Source organism: Cladophialophora carrionii (assembly GCF_000365165.1).
Source record: "Cladophialophora carrionii CBS 160.54 unplaced genomic scaffold supercont1.6, whole genome shotgun sequence".
Classification (NCBI taxonomy): Eukaryota; Fungi; Ascomycota; class Eurotiomycetes; order Chaetothyriales; family Herpotrichiellaceae; genus Cladophialophora; species Cladophialophora carrionii.
In genome coordinates, this window is record NW_008481831.1 from 2,815,077 (window position 1) to 2,836,490 (window position 21,414).

At 54.3% G+C, this 21,414-nt stretch overlaps 6 protein-coding genes across 6 annotated transcripts; 3 read left to right on the top strand and 3 right to left on the bottom strand.

The window, feature by feature from the left end:
- Positions 1-720: 720 nt before the first annotated feature.
- On the top strand, positions 721-1,005 carry G647_07992 (uncharacterized protein; the record flags this gene model as incomplete). Its single annotated transcript, XM_008732304.1, has 1 exon — positions 721-1,005. The coding sequence occupies one exon, from the start codon at positions 721-723 to the stop codon at positions 1,003-1,005; it is 285 nt and encodes a 94-aa protein (XP_008730526.1).
- A 1,192-nt stretch (positions 1,006-2,197) lies between these two features.
- On the top strand, positions 2,198-4,052 carry G647_07993 (vacuolar protein 8; the record flags this gene model as incomplete). Its single annotated transcript, XM_008732305.1, has 5 exons — positions 2,198-2,293; positions 2,346-2,466; positions 2,519-2,632; positions 2,678-2,923; positions 2,971-4,052. The coding sequence occupies 5 exons, from the start codon at positions 2,198-2,200 to the stop codon at positions 4,050-4,052; spliced, it is 1,659 nt and encodes a 552-aa protein (XP_008730527.1).
- A 1,359-nt stretch (positions 4,053-5,411) lies between these two features.
- G647_07994 (uncharacterized protein) lies at positions 5,412-6,041 on the bottom strand (the record flags this gene model as incomplete). The annotated part of the gene is made up of 1 exon (XM_008732306.1): positions 5,412-6,041. The coding sequence occupies one exon, from the start codon at positions 6,039-6,041 to the stop codon at positions 5,412-5,414; it is 630 nt and encodes a 209-aa protein (XP_008730528.1).
- A 1,437-nt stretch (positions 6,042-7,478) lies between these two features.
- G647_07995 (uncharacterized protein) lies at positions 7,479-8,984 on the top strand (the record flags this gene model as incomplete). Its single annotated transcript, XM_008732307.1, has 1 exon — positions 7,479-8,984. One exon carries the CDS (start codon positions 7,479-7,481, stop codon positions 8,982-8,984), a length of 1,506 nt encoding a protein of 501 aa, XP_008730529.1.
- A 1,623-nt stretch (positions 8,985-10,607) lies between these two features.
- Positions 10,608-12,581, bottom strand: G647_07996 (uncharacterized protein; the record flags this gene model as incomplete). The annotated part of the gene is made up of 3 exons (XM_008732308.1): positions 10,608-11,926; positions 11,979-12,199; positions 12,256-12,581. 3 exons carry the CDS (start codon positions 12,579-12,581, stop codon positions 10,608-10,610), a joined length of 1,866 nt encoding a protein of 621 aa, XP_008730530.1.
- A 3,786-nt stretch (positions 12,582-16,367) lies between these two features.
- Positions 16,368-21,146, bottom strand: G647_07997 (uncharacterized protein; the record flags this gene model as incomplete). Its single annotated transcript, XM_008732309.1, has 1 exon — positions 16,368-21,146. The coding sequence occupies one exon, from the start codon at positions 21,144-21,146 to the stop codon at positions 16,368-16,370; it is 4,779 nt and encodes a 1,592-aa protein (XP_008730531.1).
- Between the last annotated feature and the right edge of the window lie 268 nt (positions 21,147-21,414).

Below are 21,414 nucleotides of genomic sequence, written 5' to 3' on the forward strand. Positions count from 1 at the left end.
GGCGCTGGTCTTGGCACCTTGAGTAATTGAGGCTGAACGTGTGAGTACGTGGTGAAGGAAGGCGCAACAACTGACGTCAGCGATGCTCACCGCGTTGGGGCGTCGTGTGAGAGGCCGTTCTCCACGCACTCTGACTGGCCCACAGCCACTTAACCCCTAAGTGCTTAGTTAAGCAAATTTTCGCGGCAGAAATTTCAGGCCTGTGAGTGGCCACGGCGCTGATGACAAACAGAAACCCGCTAAGAGCAGCTCTTAACGCGCCCTTGATGTCGATTGACACATGGCTTCCGTTAACGACAACCGTACACGCCTTGTTGCATTCTCCTGCCTAAGGGCGCGCTCAACGCCTGGGCTGATTGGTGAGCGCGGTTGTTGTGGTTTTTCAGTTCCTAGACTTTTGTTGTCATCCAGGAGGCATGGCGTAAAATCATGCGATCCTAAGGGCGTGGCCATGACTGGTGTCTTCCCAGGGTTTCTTATGGGACAATGTTGAGAAATTTTATATTGCTGACCACATGGAGAGGTGGGTATATAAACAGGTGAACCCGTTGCCCCGCGATCAGGTTTTCGTTCAGCATCGAGACAGAAAAAGACTACAAGAAGCATTCGATACTTACATCGAACAAAGACAACACCAATCCCACAATTCGTGCTCTCTCACTCACCAATAACCAACAACCAACAACCAACAACCAAAAAACCACATATACCTTCGCCAAAATGCTCTACGCCGGCTACTATAACCTCTCTCGGGCTGACAACTCAGCACCATCGTCTCGCCGGGTATCCCAAGAATCCACCTCCAGCGAGAAGTCGACCTCGTCCTCATCGTCACAAAAGATCAAGGCCGGTCTCAAGAAGATACTGGAAGAACTCCGACCAACGACAGAGCCCCTGACGCCCGCCGGCATCTATTCGCCCATCATCAAGCAAGAGCAGCTGTCCAGCCGCAAGCAGAGCACTGCCAGCGGCACCTCCTCCCACGTCGAGTTGACGAAAGCATAAGCTACCGGCGGTGGGACAGGTACGAATCTCATAACTTGCATCCAGCCAGCGGTATCACTGTCATTATTGGAGTTTGGGACCTGTTTCTTGCGAGGACATCCTGATTGCACCGGAAGCGATTCATGTTTTGGGGTTTGGACTTGAGATAGGAATATACCTTTGACGACACATACGGGTAATATGAGTAGAGTATGCAGACCTAATCCATCAATGGACTTCTCGTAATTTCCAACGAACTTATCCCATCTTTGTGAGTGATGACGTCGAATGCATGTGAAAATCGGGGTCCTGCGCCTCTGAACCTCGTAAGAGTACAGTCCCTCTACAACGCGCAGGTAAACAATGACATGGGGGCAGCTACAAGTCTCTAAATCCATATGTTCGGCGTTGCATTTCCCCATACTAGCTGAATTACTGGCGAAACAGACGTTGTTGGTTCCACGTAAAGAAGGTCGGCTGAAGCGGCAGCGTCGGCGTTGTAGCAGGGCAGCAAAAGATATCGCGGGCAACCCCCGTCAACGGTTACAGCCTAACAAGCATCCGCAGGCGAGCCCAATTAACAGGCGGTAACAGGCGGCACTAGCCACAAGCACTCGGTGCTTCTGCAGCTTCACCACCTCAAGACACACCACACCATCCACATCTCAACCTCGACGTCTTTTCACACCACCATTATCGCTGCAACCTTCCTGCCGCCACCCGTGACCACGGTACTATAGTCACAAGGCACGCCCCTCTCCCTGCCTCTTCCACCCTTCTTCGTCGTTCTTGCCTCGTCGAGTGCACGGTGCTTTCCGGCGGGCCAAGTCGACGTGCTCGTGGTCGTGCCTGCGGTCTGAGCCTGCTCCGAGTCTGTGTCTGAGCGACGCAATACCACGCGACCTCGAGCTCTCCATCTCTGAGCACAGCGCATCAGAGCTTGGTTTGCATTCTCAGAACTGCATTACAGTCGGCATCAGCATGACCCTCCGATGAGCTCGTCACCTTAATCACGCTTGTCGTTACTGGCTACACCCTCCGCCACAAATACCTGCCCAACGCGGTTCTTTCCAATCAACAGAACCAACACTCACCACTTTTCTCCTCTGGGGCTTGCGGCTCGAGATGGGCAACGTACTCTCAGCATGCTGCAAGAGCTGTGCAGGTTCGTCATGGGAAGACCGCCCATCCCTCGGAACATTTGCTAACTCCGATGCTGCTAGGTCGGTCGAAGGATAACCTCTACGAGCCGGCGCTCGCAGACAGCGAGCGAGAAGCTGTCGCCGATCTTCTACAATACCTCGAGAACGTGCGTGTCGGACGTGCCATGGCTGTGAGGACTGATTCTGACGTGATCACAGCGAGGTGAAACAGATTTCTTTTCGGGCGAACCTCTACGAGCGTTGAGCACACTGGTCTACTCGGACAACGTCGATCTACAACGGAGTGCTAGCCTAACATTTGCCGAAATCACCGAGCGAGGTATGCAAGAAAGAAGTCATGTCGGAATTGGAGGGGCTGACGCGGCCGATAGATGTGAGAGAAGTGGACAGAGACACCCTTGAACCTATCCTCTTTCTCCTCCAGAACCCAGACATTGAGGTGCAACGAGCTGCAAGTGCGGCTTTGGGCAACCTGGCAGTCAATGGTACGTTGGAAACACTGTCATCAGGCGCACGCTGACAGTTTGCAGCGGAGAACAAGGTCGCTATCGTCCAACTCGGCGGACTACCTCCCCTCATCCGGCAGATGATGTCCCCGAACGTCGAGGTCCAATGCAATGCTGTCGGCTGCATTACCAATCTCGCCACACATGAAGACAACAAGGCTAAGATTGCAAGATCGGGAGCGTTGGGACCGCTGACCAGACTGGCCAAGTCCAAGGACATGCGAGTCCAGAGAAATGCCACGGGCGCATTGCTCAACATGACACATTCTGGTAGGAACAGCATCTCGAACGACTGGACCATGTCTGACATTTCCCAGATGATAACAGACAGCAACTTGTCAATGCCGGAGCAATTCCCGTCCTTGTTCAACTTCTTCAGTCGCCAGATATGGACGTTCAATACTACTGCACGACGGCCTTGAGCAACATCGCCGTTGATGCATCCAACAGGAAAAAGCTTGCTCAGACAGAGTCACGGCTTGTCCAGTCTCTGGTGCAACTGATGGATTCTGGTACCCCGAAGGTTCAGTGCCAAGCCGCCCTGGCTCTTCGCAACCTCGCCTCCGACGAGAAATATCAACTGGAGATTGTTCGAGCTAGAGGCTTGCAACCACTTCTTCGCCTCCTGCAATCTTCTTACCTCCCCTTGATACTGTCCGCGGTCGCCTGTATCCGCAACATCTCGATCCATCCACTAAACGAATCACCCATCATCGATGCGGGCTTCCTGAAACCACTGGTCGACCTCCTCGGGTCCACGGAGAATGAGGAGATCCAGTGTCACGCAATCTCGACGTTACGGAATCTCGCCGCCAGTTCGGACCGTAACAAGCAACTTGTCTTGGAGGCCGGAGCTGTGCAGAAATGCAAGGAGCTTGTTCTGCATGTGCCACTCAGCGTACAGTCCGAGATGACAGCCTGCATCGCCGTGCTAGCCCTAAGTGATGAGCTCAAGACGCACCTGCTCAATCTTGGAGTGTTCGATGTTCTGATACCTCTTACGGACTCAGAAAGCATCGAGGTCCAAGGCAACAGCGCCGCCGCGTTAGGCAACCTGTCTTCGAAGGTCGGCGACTATTCCATCTTCGTTCGGGATTGGACGGAACCCAATGGCGGCATCCATGGTTATTTAAAGCGTTTCCTGCAAAGTGGAGACCCCACGTTCCAGCACATTGCAATCTGGACTTTACTTCAGTTGTTGGAGTCTGACGATAAGAAGCTTGTTTCTCTGGTCGCGAAATCCGAGGACATCATCCAGATGGTCAAGACCATCGCGGACAAGCACGTCGAGTCGGATGACGAAGATGGGGAAGACGGTGAAGGTGAGGTCATCGCCCTGGCTCAAAGATCTTTGGAACTGCTTGGAAAAGGTCCCAAGCAAACTTTGGTGGAAGGGTGAAGGAGGAAGACTGATTCTGTTGTACGGTTTGAAATTATCATATACCCCAACTTGCACACACCTTGCAACGAGGCACTGACACGGGCATATGCACATCGGAGGGTCGCATATCACGGTGGGCAGTGGGCATAGCGAGGCGTTTGGGAGCAGGCGCGCGTGCTCGCCCGTGGAAAGCGAGGCACGGGATTAGGCGAATGTTGCGACGGGTGCAACCTGTTCAAGCTATTGTTTGAGAAGCAATTTGGCATGGGGCCTCTTTGTGTCTGCTCTGATAGAAGCAAGCCCAAAAGTAAGCGGGCGGGTTTACGGCCATTTCATTCTAGCCTCGATATGCATTAATGCTACAACTTTGGGAACATTCTTCTATGCATTGTATCTCCTCGGTTGAAAATTCTTTCCGACAGCGCACTGGCGACGCGGGTGCCGGACCTGGATCGAGGGAGTTCCACCTGACACTCTGCCCAAGTGAATGTGCAGAGCGCCAAGTGGAAAGGTCGAGTTAATCTCCCTCCCGTGACGAACACAGCCGGACATTGAACGGTCTTGACCATGGATACTGGAGAGGGTTGGAGTTGTTTGTCGGGGATGGGAGCGAGACTGGGATTAGGGGGGGTTGGGTAGGAGGATGGCCGCCTGTAGCTGGTTATATGAAAAAAAAGGGCATGAAAGTAGGGAAAGTAGGGAAAGTACATAGGTGTGATTAGAATCCAGGGTCCTCAATAGTCACAGGACGTCTCGGTGTCGAGATATTCTCGGTGCCCGTGGGGTTTAACTACCTACGGTAAGTCTGCTGAGTTGGAGGATTCATCCTCGAGTTCTGTGCTTGTGCCTGTGCCATGGTCTGTCCGTGCCTGTGCCATCCATGGTCTGTCTGGTCACTGGCGGATGAAGGGCACGCTGCGGGAGTAGTTTTCAGAGCCGTGCACATGGAATTGTGACTGTGAGTGAGTGGGTTGTATGTTGGGCATGCAGGAGTGCAGAGTGCAGAGTGCAGTGCAATGCCGTGACATGTCTCGGTTGGAGGAGTCCAGATTGATATATCTGACTGTCCGTCCTGGAGATCATACAAGGCTCGCCATGTGAATGGCTGTGGCGGCCCTGACTGCGGCTTCAACTTTGGTCTCTGCCGTTCTGGTCGAAGAAGTCTTGGGCTGGTCGGTTTGATGCCGCAGAAATGAATACGCCCAGATGTATATGGAGCTGGAGTTGTAAACAGCGATAATCGAGGATGAGAATTTCCCGACTGGCGTCCTCTTCTCCGCCTCTCATCCTCGCGGATCTGGTGTCGTGTGATTGTATTGGGCGAGGATTCAGTGGATTCGGCCACCACTTTTGGGCATTGAAAGCATAATAGCCTTCTCAACTTGGCTTCGCCACTTTCCTCGACTCTCCCTTGCCAGTCACAACGTCCCTCATCTCCTTCCAGCTCATCGGCACCATGGCATTCCGGCCTTCACTCGTCGCAACCACAACGCCGAACTCGTTCCCGGCCGTGCTGATGTAATAATTCCGCTCATCGCCCAGGGAAATCACGCTCGCAAGGATGATATCTCCCACGCGGTAGGATGAGGCAACAGTCGTGGTCGCGTCGGAATGCGTGCGGATGTCTTCGCGTCGGAGAATGGCTTGGAACTGCAAGTCGTCGGTAGTGAGTTGAGTGTAAGGGATTATCTCTGTGCTGGTCGTGGAAGAGGAGATGACGGTGAGGATTGAGGCGTTGAGCTCTCGCTGTCGGATGCGGGTTACGCGGCAGAGCACCGTGGAGCCAACTTTGGGTAAGACAACATTGTCCATCGACGTGACTGTGGATGTAGATTGGCGAGGCACTGAGATGGTGGGTTTGCTCTTCTTGTCTGGTGACGACGTTATGAACGTATGACCGAGGATAGAGGCAAGGATGTTGGTTTCGTAGACGTGAGTGCCGGGGCCCGGGACGTGGGTTGATGTATTGGACAAGATCTGGCCAGGGACACATGCCACGGAAGTCATGATGATGTATGGCGTTCACGGCGCGCACCAACTTTCAGACACCAGAATTGTTGTCGTCGAGGCCGTGACCAACTGACCATGTGATCGGAGACACTGGATCGCAGACGGAGGGAGGGTTCCCCTAGCGATAGAACAAGATCCGCAGGGGCAAGACGGTGAAGGATGCAGAAGGTCGAGATACAAGCTTGATGTGGTGGATAGAGGATCACTTCACCTGATCATCTGTTGTGTGTGCACCCAAGTAGCGCCCAGCCGCAAGGAGACGAGGGAGCTACATGTACCAAGAGCATGAGTCTCATACATCGGAGTCTCGGTGCAGGCAGACAAAGTGTGTAGACTCTGGTCAAAGAGGAGTGAATGGAGGTCGAGGTGAGAAATCTCTGTTGACGGGCGCCAACCAATCAGGACGAGGCCTCGCATCGCATTTGCTTTGTCATCCACCACAGCTTCAAACTCCCACAAACAAACACGGCGCATCTTGGACAGACTTGGAAACACCAACCACGAGGCATGAAGAACGCCACATGGCTCTATTCCTGTGTGGTCGAGCACGCCTGTTCCGTTGCAAAATGGGCGGTGTTGCAGCTCATGGCCTCGGCACGCCCACGGTTGCGAACATGCTTGAGACTTCCTCGTATCTCTTTGGCCGCCCGACCAGCAACCCGTTTGAGTACATGGTGATTCTCCTTCCAAACAGTCCACGAATCTGTGTAAGTGGATGCCATGGCGCAGAACAAGCCTGACAAGAAGTTCCTGTGGGTGAACAAAAGTGCGGACGCGGTGTCGCTGTCCTCAAGTGACCGTGCAGAGAAGCTGCGCATATTCCAATTCGTTCAGCAACAGCGTCCACGACCAGTCACCGAGAAGAAAGAGAACAACAGGCGCAAGCGACGTGGTCTGGCACGAATCACTATCCATCCTGGGCCTGCCACTTCTTCAAATCCGGCTGGGATTCGGCGATATCGGCCACTCAGCATCAGGTGAGCTTACGTTCCTGGCTTCTTCGAGTAATGGCCTGCCCCGGAGTTCGCGTGTGGCCGGACAGAGCAGGGATACCGGTGCGCATCCAGCCACGATGCAGGTACTGCGCCCTCTCCGAAGAGCGGTACTGAGTAGGGGAACGGGTCGAGATCGCCATTGCCACCGCTAGACCGAGAAATGATGGTCCTGAGAACGGAAAGCTGTCTGTCGCAGCAAACTGACAGCTTCGTGACTAGGCCAGCTAATGCCACTCACCCGTCGGACTCGAGCCCATCGCAGTCTTCGACTGGCAGTCATCCGCCGCAGCCTACCAACGATGCAGCAGGAGCCGCATCTCGTCGATCCCCCCGTCCGACTGCAGTCGACTGCTCTGCTTGGCTTCGGTGGCGAGGCCAGGGCATCCTCAATACCAACTATATTCCAGGCTCCGGCGTAGATCCATTTGCGGCAGCTCCAATGCCCATGACTAAGAACATCCAAGTTCTCATCAACTACTACTGCGTGATGGTCCTGACCGGGACACATGTCGATAAGACGGAAGTCCTACCGCCTCACCTGCAACCCGCACGCCGGTATGCCAATCTGCGCGACATCGCGCTTGGAGCCATCATGCAGGACAAGGTCGAGTTCACCTCTTTAATGGTCATCATGTCGTCTCGCATGGTCCATTTATCCCGCATAGCACTGACAGGCTTGGCACGACCGGAGTATTACATGCACCTGGCCCTCGCTGCCGTCAGAGAGAGAATGCTGGATTTCCAAGCCAGAGGCGTACCAGGCGATAACATCCTCGTTCACGGCATGCACAGTCTTGCCTTGTCGGACTGGATCTGCCAACGCTTCGAAGCCGCATCGACGCATGTCCGAGCCGTCAAGGTTCTCCTCCCTCTGCTGAACCTGAACGATCCTCTAGACATGCACATCGCGCAAGGCATCTTCAACATCGACCAGATGATCGCCATCGAGACCGGCTGGCTGCCGGAATTTCCACTCACGACTGACCCGGGCCCCTTGGACGAGGCACGCATGTCGCTCATCCGCGAAGACCTCGAGGCCTTCAAGTCCGGTCGACGGGAGCCGGTCATCTATCCGCACAGCCCCGTCCCGAATGCCAGCAGACTGAGCAACGCGATGATGAGCCACCAAGTCGACTTCCTGGCCGACGCGTCCACCAGCATGGACTTCAGCTTGGGATCTGGCTTCGAGCGCGCCCTCGAGGCCGATGTCATTCACCCGGAACTTGCATCCATCCTTTTCGACCTCCTCGACGTGCTCAGCGTGGCCAAATTGGTCTGGCGCACGCCCACCGCGACCCGCGACGACGCAGATTGGATGTGCAAGCGTGCCCGAGCCATCTGCCACCGCCTGCTCGCCGTGCCCATACTGCTTCCATTCCCAGAGACGTCAGCCCACGCAGCCAAGACCGAGGCACTGCGACTTGCGCTCTTACTGATGGTGCTACGCTGCACGAACCGCATGTCATTCCGCGCCGCCCAGCCAAACATGCGTCGCTTACAGCGTGCGTTGTCTCTGCACGGGATTGGGACGAACTGGTCGGCGTCAGCACGGGCACCAGCATCGACGTCGGCGCCATCTGCAGAACACCCAGAGCGACCTCGCAGTTCAGGCCCAGACACAGACACAGACACCGATACATACACGGATACAAATAAAGGGGCAGACCCGTACGACGGGAACGCGCTCCTCCTCTGGATCCTCATGACCGGCCACTTCAGCGCCCAAGGTGAGCCCGAAGAAGAACTCTGGTTCCTCATGCGAGCCGCGTACGTGGCAGAGCGGCACCTTGGCATCAGCGACCTGGACGGACTGAGGAGCGTGATGGGCGAGTACTTGTATTCCAGGACACAGCAGGAGAGAAGTCTCATTGTTGTGAGCTTGCATTTGTCGGGTTCGGGTTCGGGGTCGAGGTCGACTAGAGCACGCGAGTGTATGAGTGTATGAGTGTATGAGTGGAGGTGGGAGTGGGAGTGGTCGTAGTGCGACGGACGATTACTTGCGAGGACGACTAATTAACTACGTACAGTATTTGGGAGAGAGGGCAGCACAAGTCGGATCCGGGTTCTGTGCGGCTACAGTAGCTAAGCTGTTTGTCTGTCTGGCTGGCTGGCTGGCCTTTGTACCGTTTTTGCATATTGTCCATCGTATATTGCACATTGCATATTGTCCATCGTACATTAGTATATCGTCCAGTTTCCTGAATACGCTATCAACCGCAGAGCCAGATCCCAAGGGTCTATTTCTATGTACTGTACACAAGCTCATGCTACTGGACTCCGTAGGCAGGCCGTACCTCGTACACTGAACGGACGGACCGGACCGGACGTACGCAGGGAGGTGTAGCACGAGAAAAACCACCACGGATCAACTGTACTTGACCCACTGTACCTACTGTACCTACAATCTACTTGCTGTACCTACAATCTACTGTACCTCCTCCGCCCCCTCTCCGCCACATCGATTTCCGCTCTGGGCCAACATCTCATCTTGTTGCGGTGGGGGCTCATCACACACGTTAATCTTGCAGCAAATTGCGAAACGCAGTCAGTCAGTAGCAAACGTCTAAAGGTATGTCTGCTGGGACGGTGCCAAAGGCAGGGATTCGATAATTTGAAACAACATAAAGTAGATGCGAAATTTCCCCATATGATAATATGGGCACAGTTCACGCGCTGCATGCTGGGAATATAACTAATTCCTCCGCCGCCTCTCCCTCGCCTTCCTCCTCCTGCTCGGTTTGTCAGTGCTACCTCACTCCTGTCCCAGTCTCACTCTCAAGTGGCCGCGTATGCTCGCTAGGTCCCGCCACAGCTATTCGTTTCTAGATCTTCAGAATAGATCTCCGACCAACGCCATGTCTCCAATCCAGACCTTCACCTTCACCCCTCCAAAAAGTGAGGAACAAGTGATGAACGCATAAGCCCATGGCTTCCAGTCTCTGCCAAATACCTGTCTCTTGGATGCCTTGACACCCTGAAATGTGGGTTGCGTCGGTGTTGAGGGATTATTCACCATTCTCTCTGCAAAAGCCGGCTTTGGTGGATGGGGGTTCATCTCTTGCAAGCGCAGAGACCGGTTCTGCGCCATCCAGCACACCTGGAGCTGTCTCCATCTCGCATTATCCACAAGCCAAGGTCTATGATCCCAGGCTTATCGAGATCTCGCCTTCTCCACCGGGCCATACCATCTGATTCCTTTTGACCCCGACAGAAATGACCCCAACCGCAAATCAAAGGAAAAATTCCCTGGTCCAGATACCCAAAACGAAAGAAGCGCTGAAAGTCGTTGCTGATACATAGCCGCGTCACTAGACAATTTTCGAAGAAGCAGAGAAGAGCTGAATAATGAGAACAGATGATAGCAATCCAGACTATCAGACAGCAAGCAGCACCAATGGCCGCGCACAGACTAACAAGATATATGCATATGTAAGTGGTTCAAGGGTTGATTGGCGCCGTCCGGACAGTGCTGAGGAATATTGTCCAATTTGTGCGACACGGGGAGTGCTAAGAGTATATGGAAGGCATCAAGGTCGTTTCAAACTGATACGGGAAGGTCATTCGGCTTTTAGTGATGTAGGCCAGCTTGCAGGGCATGAGGATCCACGGTGCCGAACGGTGTCATCGGCATGTCCATGTGTTCTCGAGCGTTGTGGAACTCAGACATGTCGTGCATCATCAGCATACCGTTCTCGTCTATACCGGGACTAGGCATGGGTATGTTGAGATTTTGTTTCGAGTACATCTCGCCTAGCATCAGGGTCTCGTCCATCATCCCATGATGACTGAACATATCGGCTGACGCGCTTCTATGCAGTGCTGAGAGAGGGGGAGACTGATCGGCGATGATAGGATCGGCATGGCCCATGTGCGGCATCGGAGACATTGATGTGGGAATCATGTTGGGATCAACCATCGGAGATGGGGACAGGAACGGTCCGTTGAAGGGCTGTGGAGTGCCAAATTCCGAGGCTGGCATCGGAGGCTGAGCCGGATTGGAGGGAAAGAATCCTGGGCTCGCGAATTCCGAGGGCGACGTGGCTGTAGCCGACATGGGCATCTGACGGAAGTCCATGCCATACCCAGCCGAGGTGTCTATTTGCAAGCTTGGTCCCAGGGGATTCTGTACCGGGTGCTGTGGCATGGGCTGATAGAGGTTGTGGTGGTCGGGGGCGAGTTGAGGGGATGGCTGCTGGATATGGAAAGTCGGCATGGGCCCGTGGAGCATTGAGAAGTCAATCGCAATCGGGACAGATCGACTTCTCTGTCGCTTGTGACCAGGATGCATCCGGCCGGGGTGAAGATGGTGGTTGACGCCAAATTGTTCCTGGAACATGCCCACGTGTGGGGGATGAGGCCTGGCGAACTGAGCGTTGGGTTGAGACGCGGGACGAACAATGCCCATGGTCGGCGACACGGGTGCTGAGGCAGGCATCGCGTGGATGTCGAACGGGTTCATTCGGTTCTGGAACGAGTCGAGGGAGACAAGTTTCGCAAGCTGACCGCTCAGCACCTTGGGGTGGCCGCCGAGATGGTGTACCAAGATTTGAGAGGCTTGTTGATCTTCCGTGAAGTCGCCGCATTGGTAGAAGCCACCAGAGTTTGAAGAGTCCATAAAGAAATTTGGCGGTCTGGTCAGCTCAATGACAAGCCCGCCAGGACGCGGTGGAGCTCCCGTTGCCGTCGGGTTCGTGTCGCCGGGCTCCAACTGGATACTCTTGATAAAGGCAAAGGGAAATTCGATCTTGTAGCCTGCAGAATCATTGTTGATGTAGTAGGTGATACACGCCTTGTCAGGGGAATAGAAGATGACCAGATCCATGGCATTCTGGCCTACGCGTCGCCAGGAACCAATGCTCAATGATCGGCAGGTGAAGTGGTGAATGACTGCGAATTGGTTAGAGCCATGTTCATCGCCGGGAATGCGATTGTAACCTACCGACTTTGCCCTGGGCGGTCGGATCCCCGTTCATGAGCATGCCGCCGCTTCCGTACTGTGCCACGGGGCCACCAGGACGAAGTAATTGATGGGGAAATGGTCTGCCAGATTCCATGGCCTGCATGGCCAGCAGCTGCCTCAGGGTTTCGGGGATGTTGTCCAAATCCTCGCCTGTCTCCAGGCTTTTCTTCGCAATCATCTTGATCTTAGCTCGGCGACGGCTACGCACAATGTCAGTCTCCTGCCGTTTGACGATCGGAGCACGTCCTGTCCCTACCTGTTTTGGAACCAGATCTGGACGGACCGTTCGGTCATATTGATCTCCTGCGCGATACGTTCCCGGGTGGCAGCAGTGGGAGTGGGGTTCTTGTTGAACTCCATTTCCAGCGTCACCAGCTGATCTTGCGTCGCCCGCTGTCTCTTCTGGTTCCTCTGTTGTTGCGTCAGGGTGCTCTTTCGAGGTGGACGGCGCGGGGCCGAGCTGGGACCTTGTGTGGAAGAACTCGAGGTCGCCGGCGTGGTCTGGGTGGGTTGGCTGGCGTTTGGTGAAGGAGTGGACTGGACCGAGTCATCGATGTCGAAGTCGTTCGGGTCCGATGACATGGTGTCCGCCGGGTCGTGTTTGATGTCCGGACTATCCATCGTGGGATGTCGTGTCTGTCTGTGGTTTGTAGTATGGAAAGGAGTGGAACGCTCGTTGGCGGTGGGCAAGAATGCGAGGTCTATTCGATGGCTGGACCGTGCAGCGAAATGGAAAAAAGACCTCGTGGCCTGGCGAGTTGGACGTCTCTTGGGATGTTCTACCGTTGAAAGGGGTAAAGACCGTATGGGGTGAATGGAAAGGGCAAACAGCTTAATGAATGTGGTTCGAGGGCCTTGAAGGAGTGAAAGGCACAACTCGAGGGTTGATGCGTGAACAACGAGAAGAAAAGAACGTGATACAGACTGAGAGAAGGATGAGGAGGAACGGCAAAGCGACGGTGAGGATGGAGGAGAATCAGAAGGAAAGAGGAGACGAGCAGGGCAATTAAGGGAGGTAGGCCACGACAAGAGACCCGCGGCGAGGCGGCAAGGTGCTGCGAGAGCGTCAGGAACCACCCAGCGGCGGCTGCTGAGTGGCCCCTCGGGGGCTTTCTGGGCCTCTCGGAGCGAGGAACCACCCAAACCCTCTGGCCTCCACCGATGCAGGTACCGCGAGTCCAGAAAGTCAAAGTTGCGCACAAGCTCCGGCGGTGTTTGGGTGGGCTCGGTGGGCCGCTTCCTCGATCAGCTTAGCGGCCTCACTAAGCCCGAGAGGGCGGCCTCGGCTGCTGGCTGCCCCTATCGCGAACCCCCCAGGCGCGGGAAACAGCTCAGCAGCTATGCCACGGTCAGGCTAGCACTGCTGCCGGAGCCCCAATGATCAACCTTGTTTGCACCGTCGGTCCAGCTGTTGCAAGGCCGGTCCCCTGGAGGAGCCCTGCGACCTAACCCAAACCGTGTCTGACGCGCCCAAACGCCCAGGGATGCACCAGAGGATCAGGTCAAACAACCCATGTCACAACATGGATTCAAGGTGTCGTCTCACCCACCACGCGGGTGCTATTGAAAACTGCGTCAGAGATGCTGATTGGCTTGCAATGGCCATGCTCCCGAGTTTGGGAGGTCACAGAGGAGTTACACACCAAGCAGCCGGCTTCTGTTTGGGAAACTTCCCATGTCGAAGGCGCTCGTGTGTATCGTCCAATGCGGGCACGACTTCAAAGAAAGATAGGCCGTAGCGAAAAAAGAATAGCGCTCCTCGCCAGCCCTCCGCCACATCGGCGTCGTTGCCGCTCTGACTCGTCGCGCGCAATTGTAACCCTGCTGGCGCGCGTCCGAGACACCATGTCAAGCTTACTTGCCATCGACTACTCGTGTGCATGCTTCAGTAGTACACGGAGCATCGGGATGGGCATCATGTTCATGCTGCGGAGCAATGGAAACCTTGCGCCTACGGTGCCCAGTCGAACATCGAGGCTGCTGGGCGGCTAGTTAGTGGCTTCGTGTTGCCCTCGTACAGTACGAGTAGGCAAGGCCGTGAACATGATCTGCTGCATCGACCAGTTCACGAAGATGATCAGAGTTTTCTCGAAACCTCCCTTTGCGGACCTCGTCGGACGTTCCTACATTCGCCGCAGCCTTTAATTCATGAGTCAGTGCACCGTTACGACGGCACCAATGATGCTGCCATCCGAATGCTGTCGATCTTGGAGCTGTCTCGTCCGGAGCGTCCTGAGGTCGGCCATTGGCCCGCTGCAGGGAATCGGTCATCTCTCGAGGTCAGCGTGAGGCGGTTAGTTATTCGCCACAGAATATTCGGCCAAGCTTCTATGCTGATGGTTCGTGGCCGTGTATTGCCATCAAGCAGGGTGCGACGAGCTTTGACCAGTGCTGGCAGGCCGAGCGGTGAAGGGCACTCACTCATGCTCGACGCCGCGAGGATGGGAAGCTCATCTTCTCGCCCGTCGACGACACGCCAGTTGTCTCAGCTTCGGCATTGGAGAGCTTGCTTGGTGCGCCTCAACGTCACCGCCCAGCCAGTCAGACGGCACAGCAGAAGAAAATCGCCGCACCCATCAAATGTCTCACAATCGTGCATGAGAGCATTGCTTTCTGCCCGCGGACCCTCTCAAGTCCCAGTCAGGTATCTTGCGAGTTACTCGGGCCCTGCTGCGACCGGCCAGGAGTCTCGGGAGGGTACATGGTTTGTCGCACATTGCACATGCTGGGCGTGTACTCCGTACAGAACTGTATGAGCCACTTCTCCTGAAGATCCCATCGACCCGGCCATCGGCGATGCCTGCACGACGTGTGAGGAACTACCGTAACTACTGCTGAAACTACGAACTCGGCTCCAGCAGCCGAGTTTGCCACTCCCGTGCTGGCAGCTCTCGTACTCGGAGAATTGGTCCTGTCAAATTTGAACAGATCACCCGATCCTGCCACCATTCCTCTTTGTCATGACTGCGAGGTACACGGTTCGCAGTACGGAGTACACAGTGTTTAGTCGCGCGGTGTATGGTGTGTTTCCATATTCTTGCAACACACATTTTGAAGAGCGTCATGACACTTCACCAAAGCCGCGATAAGGACAGATACGAGTGGCGCCATCACGACTTGCTCAATGAAGTTCGCGCAATTCTTCCGACCGTCTAATTCAGGCAGATCGCCTAACAGGTACCACTTGTACTCGTACTCCGTAGTGGAGGTGAAAGTCCAACTCTCGTCAGTGGTGCCAGCACCCACTGCAGAACACCGAGGTAGGTAGACGTAGAGCTTGCAGACGCGTTGATGTGTTCTCCGTCCAAAGCATGTCGATGTTGACTTTGATGTCGAAATCTAAAGTCTAAGTTCACATCTCAGGACCGACGTCGTGCTGGAGCGCGATCGAGGCGTGTTGTGTGTACGAGTAAACACGGTGTGGTAGCACGTTGGTGACTCGCTCGTTGTGAATCCCTCGAACCTGAAGACGAGCCGATGCCGTCCATCCACTTGTACCGTGGTACTCGTACTCCTGCTCGTGGGTTGCCTGCGTGTCCCTGTCTGTGTTCCTCATTCCTCCTTTTCCAAGCACGACAGGACTGACTCTTGGCACGCCTCACGCAGGACGCACCAACGCAGGTACCCGAGCCACAGTCGCGTTCTGACTGGAGCAAAACTTCCTCGACTAGCGCAGGCACGGAATTCAATGTTGTGGGCAGTGGGTACGGCGGGTCCACGGGCGGGCCAACAACGTGATTTTTGACGTTGACGGCCAGGGATCAGGGATCAAGATCGAATTTCGGGTCAGGACTGACGCCTAAAGCCGCGAACGAGAGTGACAGGCTCGTAAGGAACAGAAACTTTTCTTCCATCCCGGCATGCAGGTGTGGCTTTGCCAGTGTTGAAGTATCTCGGGTTTTGTATGCAGGGTGTGGCGAAATGCTACGCGCACGGGTCCTGCACTGTGCTTGTACACGGTACTTCCTGCGTGACTGTGTATGCGATGGTTTGGCGGACTGCCGAAGAAGAGGCACGAAGAGGCTCCCCTTTTCATTGTCTCACTTCGGCGCACATGGCAGCCCAATCAGGCATCCCGCGCTCATCATACACGCCAGCAGGATCCCGGCAGCATAAAATCCTTCTTGGCTGCAGTATTTGTGGGTATTGAGGCTCAAGGGTTCCATATACTTCCGCCTAAGTTCACAGTGTGTTCATGCCAGCTGCTGTGTACTCGTATATACTCGACGCGATTGTCTATCAACGTATGTCCCAAACTCTGTCTACATACAGTCGCGTTCTGCTGGGTATGCGCGATGTTCGTGTCTCATCCAACTGTCGTCCAAGGGGGATATCGCTCATTGCCCATGCCATCAATGCTAACCAGTCCTAATTCCTGCGCACGGCGCCATATCCTTTGCTGAATAGTTCACCAATATCAATCGATTTTCGCCCCGGAGGAGGCTGTGGGACTTGGGTCATTTCGTGACTCCGATTCGCTGGGTTCTGTTGTCGCTTCGTGCTGGTGCTCGACTTCATGCTAAACCCCGATTCATTCCTCTTCGTCTTCGGTCTTGTTTCCGTCGTCATTCCTCGGGGCTTCTGGAGTAGCTCTTCAACTTGCGCCTCTCGTTCCGCCTGCTCAGCGGTCTCGCGGGCAATTTCCAGGCTCGACTTCTTTGTCCCTCTATCCCATCCTTGCTGCAGCAGCTCAGCAGAGGCTTCTTCGAAGCGCTTGCGCACTTCTCTATCTTGTTCAAACCCCTGGAAAACATCCACATCACTCGGCCAGACAGTGGCTTTGACTGCCTTGATCGTGACCTCGACCAAGCAGACTGCCGCCACAGTCAATATCAAAGTCACCCACCACAAAAGGTTGCGCCCAAATCTATCCAAGAAGGCATGGTTCACGTTGTAGATGGGGCTGAAGGGGTATATGCAGGACAGTATCAGGTTCCACAGCCACCAGCCACCAACTGACAAGAAGATCGCAATGGCGGCCGGCAGGGCTTTGTTGTGCAGCTCGATGAACTGCATCTTGAGCGAGATCACGACGACGCAGACAGAGTAGACCAGGTCCCCAAAGGCGTAGAGCTCTTGATCTTGCGTGAACCATGCCAGGCCGTAAATATTGTGGACCAGAAAGTACACAAGGACAGCCTCGCAAGCACCTAGCGTACACCATCTGACGTAGGCTCGGAAGTTGAAGCCTTGATTCCTCTGGCCGATGTTGTACAGTTCCGGAACTGCTAACAGGGTCGGTGCTGACAGATCTTTCTCAAAGACCCCCATGAAGACCACCGGGAGAGAAGTGAAGAGGGTATTGAACATGGAGAGACTCCATGGTTCGTACAGACTGGTCCCAGTATAACCGTTCCACCGTTGAAACAAGGCTTGGCAGAGGTAGAATAGCATTTCCTTCCAAAAGGTGCCGAGGAGATATTTGCAGATTCGAACATAGTTCCAGCGTCCATGGACCAACAGCAGTTTCAACAAGAAGCGAAATTGCGCAATCGAGTAATCAGAGGTCCGAGCGGCCTGGAGGCCTTCTTTGCCAGCGATGCCGATTCCGAGATGGGCTTCCTGGATCATAGCAATATCGTTCGCGCCGTCACCAATTGCTAAGGTTACGGAGCCCTTGACTTTGGTTCGGATAGTGGCGACGAGCGACGCCTTTTGACTTGGGGAAGCCCGACAACATATCACAGAGTCGGCACGGATGGCAACATCGGTGAAGAGCGCCTTCGCAGCCTCGTCTGCGTCAATGATGGCGAGAGTTTGACCGTCAATGACCAGGACAGAGTGTATCGTCTTCTCATCGCTCATGTGGGCAAATGCGTCGGCCATCCGGCAGTTGAGATCTCCAAGCTCATGATCCAGGACTATAACTGCAGAATAGTGCTTGATAAGTCGACATGAATGGCCAATGTTGATGGCCGTCTCACGTTTGTCGCCAGTAAGCATCCACATCTTGATACCTGCTCTCCGAAACCGCTCAATGGCGTCGGGGACTCCTTTTTGGAGCTTGTCCTCGATTGCAGTGGCTCCTAACAACTCCAGCTTGGTCTCGACAAGCTCTGCTGCACGCTCAATCTTTTCTTGCCGATCTGTGATGCTTGTCGTAGCCGAGAAGTAGATATGCTTCCACTCATTGTATTCATTTTCCGTCAAGTATCGATATGCATACATAAGGGTACGCAAGCCCTCAGTCGCAAAGTCATCAATGTGTTGGAAACATCGTTCGAAGACAGCATGGTCGTCAACTACGAGGCTTTCCTCAACAAGCTCCTCTGTGCCATCCACTTGCATAGACGTACGAGGTGTGATTTGAGGCGAGTGGTGCACCCTCCCGCTGTAGCTCTCGGATTTGCGAGAAAGAAGTTGTAGGGAAGGTCGAGGTGAATAGAATTGAGAACTCTTGCGCTGCTGGGACGTGCTTGCTTCGTGCTCACGATCTTTCAACCAATGGTCAATGCTTTCCCGAGCGCTTCGAGAACGGTCAAAAGACACGCCACTCGGTCGCGGAGAAACGGTGTCAGCTCCGTAGACGGAACCTGATTTCCAGTTCAACTGAGAGCTACGCCTCCTTAACGCCTCTTGCGTCTCAACACTTTTTCGCTGGCTTGCACGTCTTTCCACCGCCTGCACTTCGGTCGCAGCCAGATCTGCCAGGCGTAGAAGTTTCCGGATGGTACTGTCCGCGCCCTTGATAATCAGGCAGATCCGTCTGTCGGGGAGGCGGACCACTATTGACATCCGCTTTCTCGCACTTGAGAATTCGATCACGTCCAGAACCTCGTACGTTTCATAGATCGGAGAAGCCTCATCCCCATCGGCATATGTTTTGACCGTCACACTTTTGGCTTGTCGATCAGTCACAATATATCCCAAGTCTTGGGCTGCCTTTACCAAGGCTAGCTCGTCAGGAGACGCGGCTTGATAAGTCATCTCGCCCTGGTCATCTTTCTCCGGAATACAAGTGTGGCAAAGCGCTAACGACAGCAGGAAGAATCGGGTCTTTCGTGCGAAAACCGTCTGAGGCCGGCGGTAAATGTACTCGAGCATGTCTTGCGTCTTACCGGCTTCTAGCGTCAAGTTGGTGCCATTGGATGGTCTCCAGTTCGCGTCTGCTGCGTCCCGCGTCTGTTGGTCCTCTCCATCATGGATACCAGGCGATGTGGTAGGCTTAAGCAACAGCTTTGAGAAAGGCATCCTTTGCTTCTTCTCGGCGTCAGGCTCTTTCTCTTTGCCGCCTCGCTTCTTGTGTCTTAGCCGCTGCTGTCCAGCCTCATCGGCTGCATCCTCTCGCAGATCAAGGTCATGCAGCCATGCAGTGCCAGCGACGCTCAGCTTTCGAAACTTCATCGAGTTATTGGTAAGTGTCCCTGTCTTGTCGGAGAAGATGTAAGAGACCTGCCCGAGCTCTTCGTTGATGGTCGAAGTGTGTGGTTCCATTGGAGTATCCGACTCCGGGTCGTACATGTCCACATCATTCATCAAGAACATCTGAGAGACCTTGACGATTTCGAGCGACACATACAAGCTCAACGGCAGCATCGTGTTCAGCATGATAATGAAGGAGGTGAAGACTTGGCCGAAGGGCACCCTCGCATCCTGCAGGTACCATGACTTGTTCTCTGTCGTTCGGCGCCAGATCTGATATGCCACAGTCAATATGATGGCCATGAAGAGGACAAGCGACGCAACAAATACGACCACCCTGTTGACCTTGGCCTGCAAAGCCGGTGCCTTTGTACGGGGTGCCTTGTTGGCGTTCATCCTGATCTTACATTCTTCACCCGAGTAAATGACCAGGCCTACCGCGGACGGCGTATTGCGCAGCACGCTGCCACGGTACAGGATTTCGGAATTGGTCAGTGGCAGTGTATTTCCGTTGATTGTTACCCTGCCGTCGAATTTGTAGAGATCGAGGTTGGGATCTTCCACCACAAATTCGGCTGCCAGTCGAGAGATGGATCGTGGATCCTGGCAGGCTTCACTGATGTCGGCCAGGGGCTTCTTTGATTTGAGATTTGTTTCCCCATCAAGGCTTTTTGTTTCCACGTAAGCTGTATCCGTTGGTTCGTTGGCATGTAGAAGTACTAGATCTGCAGGGATGCCGGCGTTCCTGTTCAACAGGACAACATCGCCTACGCGAACATCGCTCCATTTCTTCTCCTGCCACTCAGTGTTGTGGGGACAAGACGGAGTAATTCTGAGAACATGGGCCGTGCGCTCGTTTTCCTCCTTATCCAGACGGTGTCTCCTTATATCGTCGTAGCCTTCCTTGGCCATTGAGATTGCAACAAAGATTAGCAACGGTATGATAGTGGTGTATGTGCCAGTGGTGCTGAGACCAGGTATCATTTGCAGGATAGAGACGCACAGGAAGTAGAAGTTCGCGAGTTTCCCAAACTGAGCCACGAGCTGTTTGGGTACAAAATTCCAGGGCGTGTAGCGACAGGAGCGAATAAGATTGTCGATGTGTGGCTTTCCGGACCTCTCATCGATTGGCAGTTCGTCATCGTGTACATTCACCTTTACGTGCCGCCCATCAACACTCGATGTGATGGCGTTAGCTCGAATAACCTTGTGTTTGAACTGACGGTAGATCTCCTTTAGTGTTTTCAATAAGGTCGTTCGCGAAGACTGCTTCGCCATCCACTGGCGGTAAAGAGGCAGCTCAAGCTTGGAGTCTGATAGTCGCACAGACTCCTGTAGACGACTGGCTGACTCTTCCTGCGACTCTTCGACCGTGACCGTTGTCGGGCGGTAACCACTCTTCTGACTCTCCTCTTTCGATGAGTCCAGCTCGAAGGTCCCCGCATGGTCAGGTATCTGCTTCTGCACGTTCTGAGTGAAAAGCGCGCGTCTCAAGGAATATCCTCGGTTGCGACCAACTGAGGCGGACTTGAGTATGCCGGGCGGCGAATGAACTGGAGCTTTAGATTGTTGTGGCAGAATATCTTGCCCTTGCTGCCTAGGAGATCCAACCGGGAGTTGGAGTCTGGGTGTCTCATTCCTTGAAGAGTCCTGCAAGTTTGGCTCTGCACTTGTACTTTGCTCAGCAACTCGCGCGCCGAAAGCATTTCGTCTCGTGTCTGAGGTTTCCAGCTCGTCGTCCCCATGTTCTTGGCTGTCTGAGACTTTCAGCGAGGCTGGAGCCATGACGGATGAACCGAGCGGATCGTGTAAACCGGCGCGAAGGAGTGTGCACTGAGGAAATCATCGGCGCTGTTCTTCCCGCAGTTTCGGTCTCATTGTCTGAGGAAGACTGCTTTGTGAGGGTGTTAGTCTACTGGAGCGCGGTCCACGAAATGATCCCAAAACTACTCCCTACAGGCATTGAGATTGTGAGGTCAAAGGACGTGTCTCAGATTGCGCAGTCGAATCTTGGAACCACGCAGGAAAAGTGTGTAACAAGGGTGGCAGTGCA